The following is an 8781-nucleotide window of genomic DNA, read 5'->3' on the forward strand; positions in this document are numbered from 1 at the left end:
CTAGCAGGCGGCAGGTTGGGCTTAGCTAAACCTTGTGATGCAGGATTTCCACAGTAACTTTCTGCTTCTTGGGCTACACACTGTAGCACCCTTTCTCATGGTCTAGAACTTTTGTGTGTATGTGTGTGTTTTGAAAAAAATTTCAGACTTAAAGGACAGTTGCAGGAGTGTGAATTCCCACATGCCTTTGTCTGGGTTGACCAATTGTTAACATTTTGCTACATTCACTTTTAGAGAAGGAAATGGCAATCCAGTCCAGTATTCTTGCCTTGAGAATCCTATGGACAGAGGAGTCCATGGGGTCACAAAGAATCGGACACGACTGAGTGACCAACACACACACACATATTCACTTTACCACCCTCTACGTAGTGTTACTGTTCTATTTTTGCTCAACAGTTTAAGGATAGGTTGCCCACATCTGGGACCTTAACTCCTAAATACGTTGGTATGTATTTCCTAAAATCAGACAATCTTGTACATAATCATAGTACATATAATTAAATTCAGGAGGTTTTAACAATGGCACAATAGTAGTACCTAATATATGGTCTATATTACAATTTTTCTAGCCATTCCTAAAATGTCACTTATATTGACTTTTCCCCCCCAAACACAATATCATGCACTGCCATTATTTGACATGTCAGTTTTATTGCTTTGGAACATGTTTTACTTCTGTTTAGAGTTAGAGCGTGGTTTTTCAACTCATCTCCTACAAGCTCTGTTGAAGTGGAAAAAAAAAAAAGATACTGGGGATTTCAAGGTGGCTGCTTGCTAAAAAACCAAATTGCCCAGGTAAGAGGATCTTCTTTGTTTTTAATTTTGAAAAATTTGGCTGGGTTTTGGTGTCTTGACTCAGCAGAGTCTATAATGCAGCAAGGCTTGGTAAGCATTAAAGAGGGTACTGAAGCTTTCCTTTATTTCATAATCCCGATTGTTTTTCTAGAAACCATCAATAGCCTCTAAATGACTGACTCAATTTTTGGATCCTATTCTCATGACTAAGCAAATGTTTGATTTGAAACCAGCCCAGTATAAATGTCTCTGTGCCTGTAACTCTCTAGCCATTCCTGGATTTCAGCACTGGGGAAACCAATCTATGCACCAAACATGTCTAAAGCTGGAACCAAAGTAAGTAAATGGTCAAGCTGATTTCTAGCCTACCCACTTTCTTTTCACCTAATGATACATTGAAAGAAACATTTTTGCTTCTTCACGTGGAGGTGAGTGTGATAGTTAGAAGGCTGGGATGATTGAAGAACAGATGAAGGAATGCTTATTATATTTTCAATTCCAGCAATTACCAAATAATTTATTAAGGGTTTTATCTTCATGTGTGGTGCTATGTTGAATACTGTACAGGTATGTAATGTGTAAGTATCATCCTGATTTCTGCCTTCTAGCAACTGATCTTTGAATTTCCACAGGACTAAGATATGTAGATAAAAGGATTATGTGGAGTAGAAAACTTTCAGTATTCAATTAAAATTTTGTCTTGTGAAATTTAGCCTCAACCATTAATATTCTAAGTGGCCAAAGTGGGTGAACCAATCAGGTGAATTAAATCTTACATCTCCCCTTCATTCAGCAGCTACTCTTATCCTGTTCCCTAAATAAATTGCTGACTTAGATCAGGAAAATTGCCTCTAAAATATTTGATTCACAGTTGTTGGACTGGAAATTGATTCTCTTTGGGAATGAGGGAATATATCTTCCTTCTCTTTTTAATTCTTCACTGACTGTAGGTCTAAAGCAAAGCCTCTGGTGCCTGGTTTTCCCCCCAATGTTTTACTTTGAAAATATTTAAACCCATTGAATCTTAATAAGAAAGAAATGGTGAACGAATACTTGTTTGTCCTTTACTTAAATTTCCAATTGTTTGTTTACATTTTGCCATATCTAGTTTCTCTCTCTCTTTTTACTAAACCATTTGAAAATAAATAGCAGACTTCATTATATTTTGCCATAAGTTTTTAGGCTTATCCTAAAAACAAGGGCATTCCCTGTATAAACATAATAACCTTAGCAAAACATAATACCTAATATTCAGACTATATTCACTTTTCTCCAGATGCTCCCTGCAAAAATGCTTCATAACTGGCTGATGTGGGATCCAGTCAAGGACCAGGCATTTCATTTGGTTGTCAAGTTTCTTTAACATTTTTTAGCCTCTTTATTATAGAACAGCCCTGCCTGTTTTTATTGTTGTTCTTTGAGATATTGACATTTTTCAAACTCCAAACCCAGATGCTTATAAAAAGTACTGAAATCTGAATCTTTCTAATTGTTTTCTCATGTTTAGGTTTAGACTACCACCTTGGCATGAAAGCCTCATAGGCAATGTCAGGCACTTGCCATTGTATTTTTTCAGGAGGCACCTGTTAACTTGTTCCACAACTGGTTAGTGCCTGCCTGATTTTTTTTTTTTTTTTCCAATTTGGAAAATGGAACTAATAGTCATATTTGCATCCAGAAGGTTTGGGGAGAAAAATGAGACAACATCTTTAGTGCTCTGAGATTTTTGAAAAATATGCCATGAAAATCCACTAAAGAGAATCTGAAGTCTTTAGAGGGCTATCCACATGCGTGGAAGGAAGGCTATTATAGAATAACCCCCACTTTGAATGATTTCCAGCGTGGGAGTACTCTTATTCCTTGTAGCTGGTTTATTCACTTAGTTAAAACTTGCTAGGTCAAAGGGGAGAGTAATTTATCTCTTACTCTTATTGCTTCTTCCTTTCTCACTATCTTGCTAGCAGTTTAACCAGAGGAATTATGGGCTGGGCAAAAGCAATTTTTCTAAGTTTGTTTTTGTTACCTGTGGAATACTCAAGACATTTTTCCCTCTTCTGTATTGGATTAGTAGGTTTTTTTTTTTTTTAATTAACTTGACAATTAGAGGGATTTTGTAATAACTTAGGAAAATCTGCACATTTCTTAGCCTTCTCAACATCTTTTTTTGTCCAACCTCTCAGCTGACTATAAAGTGGGTTTCATGGTCCTTCTACAAACTGAAATTGAGTTTCATTCTCTGGGTCCTAAGATTTGGAAGGTCTCCGACTAAAAGAACAGCTTGGCCCTGGAGCTCAGTAATGGTACTGTGGCAATGCTAGTGCTTTGTTTCAACCATGGGGTGGTTGGCTGGTCTGCTGGAAAGGTGGACAGCAAGCAAAAAATTATACAGATTTCTACTGTTCATATACTGAAGTCAGGTAAGTGTGCAGAGGGTAGTAAGTGTGAGAAACAATGAAGGAAGAAAGATGATATTAATTTCCCATGGCATGTCCCTTGTAGAACATCTTATTTGGTGAATAGTTGGCCAAAAACCAAAGGTCAGTTGAATTAAGGAGTTTAGAATCTATCCATTCTTAGAGGGGTTACCTTGATTTTCCTAAAGAGCTCGCCAGAGGTTTTGGGAGAATCCCGTCAGATTCAGGACCAGTCTTGCTCCATTTCTAAGAGTAAGTGGCTTATGTTGAACAGCACTGGCTGTGCAGGTAGGAAGACAGCAGAGGGAGATGAAGTAACCAGGCTGCTAGGCAGAAGTTTGCACTGCTGTCCACAGCCAACTTGTAACTAGCCAGTGACCTTAGGCAAGTCATTTAGCTTCTTTATCTGTCACCGATGTAGCAAAAGTTTATCAGCAGTCATGAGGCAGCTATTAAAATTGCTTTATTGGCACTGTGCCATCAGACCCTCAGAACAACTCTGCAGTGGACAGTGTTACCTAGATTTAACTAGTGGTGTTGCAATTTTGTTTTCTCATCTGTAAACTGGGGTACCACATATCTCTAAACCTGTCTTATGCTAAAATGGAAAAAGGAGCAGGAAGAGATGAATGTGGGAAGGGGGTAAAGGGGGTGGAGCAGATGATTTAGGGGTGGGAAGGGTAAAAAAGCTGTTAGGGAACAGGAAAGAGAAGAGAAACAGAAAGGGCAGGGAGGGGAAAGTTTACAGTGGAAGGAAAAAACTACTAGTAGGTTACCGTCTAGAAAGACTCACCTGGGGCAGAAAAAAATGAGGTGTTACACCCAGTTGCAAGTCATTCTTAGTTTCTTCCTCTCCTACACTCTCTGCATCAGACTAGTCACCAGATCCTCATTTCTTGTGACTGTTTCCCTCAGTGTCGTTCGTGTTGCTATTGCCTTTGGTTGGTCCTCAGCAGCTCTCGGGGCCACCAATAGCAGTCACCTATTTCTAGGCACAAGCCACTGCATTATTCTAGCCTGGCTCCTGGGTCACTTCTGGCTTTAATTCCTAACTCTTCACCACGTGCTCAGTCTGCACCAGGCTTAGTGAACTACTTGTCCCTAGTCTGTGGTGGGCCATGTTCTTTCACTCCTTTATTCCTTTAAACGAGCTGTTCTTTTTCCTCTGCCTCTAGAAAACCCCTCCTTGTCCTTCAGCCCTCACCCCAGACATCCTCTCTTCCAAAGTCCCCTCCAGACTCTTAACTGGCTCTGCTGCTGTCCTCTAAAATGGCTGACCTGGTTTTTCCTCCTAAACCGATAAAGCACATTGAGCCACAAGGTGGCGGCACAACACCAGGGAATGACACCTGTGATTTCAGTTGGAATTGATGATCATGGCGATGATCATGGGTGTGGAATTAAAGAATAAGAAGGGACAAACTCTGTGGTCCGTTTGGTCTCGTGGTTTTCAGAAACTGCGTCATGAAGCCCTGGGACTTCCTGGGAACTCGACTGCCTAGTTCAAAGAGAGAAGTTTTATTTTACAGCCAGGGCTTCGATTCCAGTCCAGTCCTTTTATTTGACCAATGAGAAGCCGCAGCCTGGAGCAGTGGCTTGATTAAAATAGCAGGGCTGATGGTAGAGCTGCCGCTCTCCAGCCAGGCGTAGTATTTCCCTGTTTCCCAGGGCTGCATATTTCCCAGTGCTGTCACAGGCCTTGGAGGTTTACCCTGAGGATTGTGGTGCAACTTGATAAGAGCTTGAAGCAAAGGACATTCTTGCCTTGTTTTGTTACTTTGCAATGACTCTATTGGCAACAAAATAATAGTACAGAACATATATATTCATATCTGTATATTCTGTATTATCTAAAGTTCTTAAGCTAAAGTTTATGTTTGTTTCTCTTTATATATTTCCTCTATATCATCTAAAATGAATTTCTGTATTTGGAACTCACTCATCTTCTTTCAGCCTTTGTTGAGGGTTTTGTCCAGTTCTGGGCACAGGAATCCATAGCTTAAATAAGGCTTGATCCTTGCCCTTGAAAGAAGTCTCGGTGGGAGAGATAGATAAAAAAGTGAAAAACGTGTTACAGAATGTGATAAGTAGAGTGAGGAAGAAGCCATGAACGAGTCTGAAAAGGATGGCTTATAGTAGAGCACTCTTGTTTGGCTTCATCTTAAGCCCTCATAAAGTCCTCATTCCTATTGCTGACAGCTAAAGTTGTCTGCCAGAAGGCAAATGTGTGAGGTACAGTAGAACTATATCTTTTTCTCCTCAAAATGGAGGGAAAAGGAATTCTTAAAGGGGGAGATATGCCCTTAATTTTCATTTTTCTGTAAGCGCAGCCACCTCACCCCGCAGTTCTTTGCTTCGTTTGCCCTGTACTCCAGATTACTTTCTTTGAAGATAAAAACTTTCAAGGCCGCCACTATGACAGCGATTGCGACTGTGCGGATTTCCACATGTACCTGAGCCGCTGCAACTCCATCAGAGTGGAAGGAGGCACCTGGGCTGTGTATGAAAGGCCCAATTTTGCTGGGTACATGTACATCCTACCCCGGGGCGAGTATCCCGAGTACCAGCACTGGATGGGCCTCAACGACCGCCTCAGCTCCTGCAGGGCTGTTCACCTGGTGAGTCTGGAGGTGGTGGACTCTCTCTCTCCTTCCCCTTCCACCCCTTTTAGGCTTTTATGTAAAGGAGTTTTCTTAAGATTTTCCTACCTCTTAATGGGTGGTTGTGTCTTGTTGGCTGCTGAGGCTTCAGTCAAATGTTAGATCAGTTCATCGTAAGACGACACGATTTATTTCCACTTTTCTTTTTTTTTTTTTTTTTTAATATTATTTTATTAGTTGGAGGCCAATCACTTTACAACATTTCAGTGGGTTTTGTCATACATTGACATGAATCAGCCATATAGTTACACGTATTCCCCATCCCGATCCCCCCTCCCACCTCCCTCTCCACCCGACTCCTCAGGGTCCTCCCAGTGCACCCAGGCCCGAGCACCTGACTCATGTATCCCACCTGGGCTGGTGGTCCGTTTCACCATAGATAATATACATGCTGTTCTTTCAAAACATCCCACCCTCACGTTACCCCTTATATATTTTAAGGAATAAAGTTTTCCTTATTGGATGTCAACTGTTTTAGTCAGTACACAGTGGGGATGGGAGTTCAGATCATCTCGCTTTCAAGATGGCGGGTCCTAAAATGCTCTCTTCTCTGAGTTCCTAGCCTGCTGTTGATTTCCGTAACACTTGCTGTTCTTTCCCCCTTGTTTTCTGTTATGTTTTTGTTTTTCAGTCTAGTGGAGGCCAGTATAAGATTCAGATCTTTGAGAAAGGGGATTTTAATGGTCAGATGTATGAGACCACGGAAGACTGCCCTTCCATCATGGAGCAGTTCCACATGCGGGAGGTCCACTCCTGTAAGGTGCTGGAGGGCGCCTGGATCTTCTATGAGCTGCCCAACTACCGCGGCAGGCAGTACCTGCTGGACAAGAAGGAGTACCGGAAGCCCATCGACTGGGGTGCAGCTTCCCCAGCTGTCCAGTCTTTCCGCCGCATTGTGGAGTGATGATACAGACGCGGCCAAACGCTGACTGGCCTTGTCATCCAAATAAGCATTATAAATAAAACAATTGGCATGCATCCGCTCTTTACTGTGACGCCTCTCCTTAAACACCTTAAACAGGGACCAGTCAAGTAATGCCCACCACAGCACGCAGTCATACAAAGCAACTCGCCCTTCAGGTTACCCTTCTGTATCTTTGTGCCAAACAAAATAGGGTTACAGTAAAAGGATAGAAAATCATACTGCCACGTGGAGGCCCTTGTTGCTTAAGGTCTATATTAATTCACCAGATACAGTCGTCAGAGCTGCCATTTATTGTGCGCCTTCATTTTCCCATTTCTCTTCACAACAGCCCTGTAAGTGGGGGGTGAGGGGGGCAGTGTCTATTTGCATTTCACAAATAAATAAATTGAGGCCTAGAGAAGTTCAAAAGTTGCCCAAATTTACCATCTGGTGAGTGGAGGAACCTGGTTTTGGTACAGGACATGTATATTTCCAAAGCCCTTGTCCTTTTTATTTCTAACTCTTTCATTCAACACACTGGCTGGGGATCTCTGTGCGTAATGTAAGACCGCGAGATATTGAAAAACTAGGAAGGACAAGGCCTCCCAAAGTTCTGCCTGAAGAGCCAGCACACCTATCAGAAATAGCCAGTGAAAACAGGGCTGTTATTTGAAAATAATAGAACTCCGTGTGTGTGTGTGTGTGTGTGTGTGTGTGTGTGTGTGTGTGTGTGTGTTAGTCACTCAGTCATGTCCAACTCTTTGTGGCCCCGTGGACAATAGCCCACCAGACTCCTTTTGTCCATGGCAAGAATACTGGAGTGGGTTGCTATTTCCTCCTCCAGGGGATATTCCTAACCCAGGAATCAAATCTGCATCTCCTATGCCTCCTGCATTGGCAGGCAGTTTCTTTACCACTGAACCACTTGGGAAACCCTGTGTGGTAATTCTCTTAAAAATTTCATTTTGTTAACTTCCCCTGCCTTCTGTCATTTTGCCTGTTTTGAGTGAGGGGTTTTGATAAACCGGGGTAGAGGAATGGGAGGATGAGCACTGAGCTGCAGAGAGCTCTGGGCCTCCCGACCTGAAGCTGACTTTTCTGGTCTCCATAAGCCAGCTAGCTGAACCAAATGCTCGCTCAGGTCCCATCAAACATCAACATTCTCTGGAGGCTGAGGACTAGCTAATGACTAACGACCACGAACACTCATTTTTAGAGGCATACTTTCAGGAAGTGGTTCAGAGATACTGCTCCTCCTTTTCTGCCCAGGAAACTGAGGTGGTGGTAACAGCGAGTGAGGGCCAGTCTCTCCTCTCATATCAACTGCTGCCACGTTCCATTCCATGGTGAGTCGGCCACAGTCTGTTAAAACAGCCAGAAAAGCAGCTCTGGCGGCAGGATAGGAAAACAAGTGTCAGGATGATTAACCACAGCCTCAGAGAAGCAGAAGATGGCTTTTGACAGATGAAACTGAATTATCATTTCTAGATGTTAGATGCCTTTTGGTTCATGCCCTAATCCAGAATGCAATTGCAACCATTCTCCCCAGCTATACAGACATTCATCAACTTGCACTTAAAAGGCATTTTACAAGCAATTGATATTAGAGGTCAAGAACACTTTACGTTCTTATCAATCTATCTCAGTTCTGGTATAATATTTTGGCATTAGAGTGAGAAGCTAGTGTCTCCCTCCCCCCAAACCCCGCAGCCGCCCCAGTTCAAGCACACTCAGAAGAGCACCGATATTATTTAGAATTATTATCTCCCTCTACCTTTTATTATATTGTTGCTCTGAAATGGGGGATTTCAAGAAAACTGGACAAAAGCATTCTTAGACTATTTCAGCTCTGCTTCCATCCTGAACATTCCTCAGTGACAATTCCTTTCCTCGTTGAAGAGTCAGAAGTGGATTCCAATCCTTCCACTTGCATGTGTTAACTCTTAAGTCACACAGTCTAATATGCATAACCTCAATTTCCTTATTTGTAAGATATAACAGTTTG

General features: G+C 42.1%; 1 protein-coding gene across 1 annotated transcript; it reads left to right on the forward strand.

The window, feature by feature from the left end:
• Positions 1–400: 400 nt before the first annotated feature.
• Positions 401–6839, forward strand: CRYGS (crystallin gamma S). Its single transcript, XM_065942885.1, has 3 exons — positions 401–1134; positions 5588–5830; positions 6504–6839. Exons 1-3 carry the CDS (start codon positions 1114–1116, stop codon positions 6774–6776), a joined length of 537 nt encoding a protein of 178 aa, XP_065798957.1. The 5' UTR covers positions 401–1113; the 3' UTR covers positions 6777–6839.
• Positions 6840–8781: the final 1942 nt, after the last annotated feature.

The sequence above is a fragment of the Muntiacus reevesi genome, chromosome 8, assembly GCF_963930625.1.
Source record: "Muntiacus reevesi chromosome 8, mMunRee1.1, whole genome shotgun sequence".
NCBI lineage: Eukaryota > Metazoa > Chordata > Mammalia > Artiodactyla > Cervidae > Muntiacus > Muntiacus reevesi.

Bases quoted from the DNA above. Each gene is read 5' to 3' on its own strand.
- CRYGS (XM_065942885.1), top strand. From the start codon at position 1,114: ATGTCTAAAGCTGGAACCAAA. The intron at 1,135-5,587 runs GTAAGTAAATGG...CCTGTACTCCAG, and splicing joins TGTCTAAAGCTGGAACCAAA to ATTACTTTCTTTGAAGATAA. The intron at 5,831-6,503 runs GTGAGTCTGGAG...TTTGTTTTTCAG, and splicing joins CCTGCAGGGCTGTTCACCTG to TCTAGTGGAGGCCAGTATAA.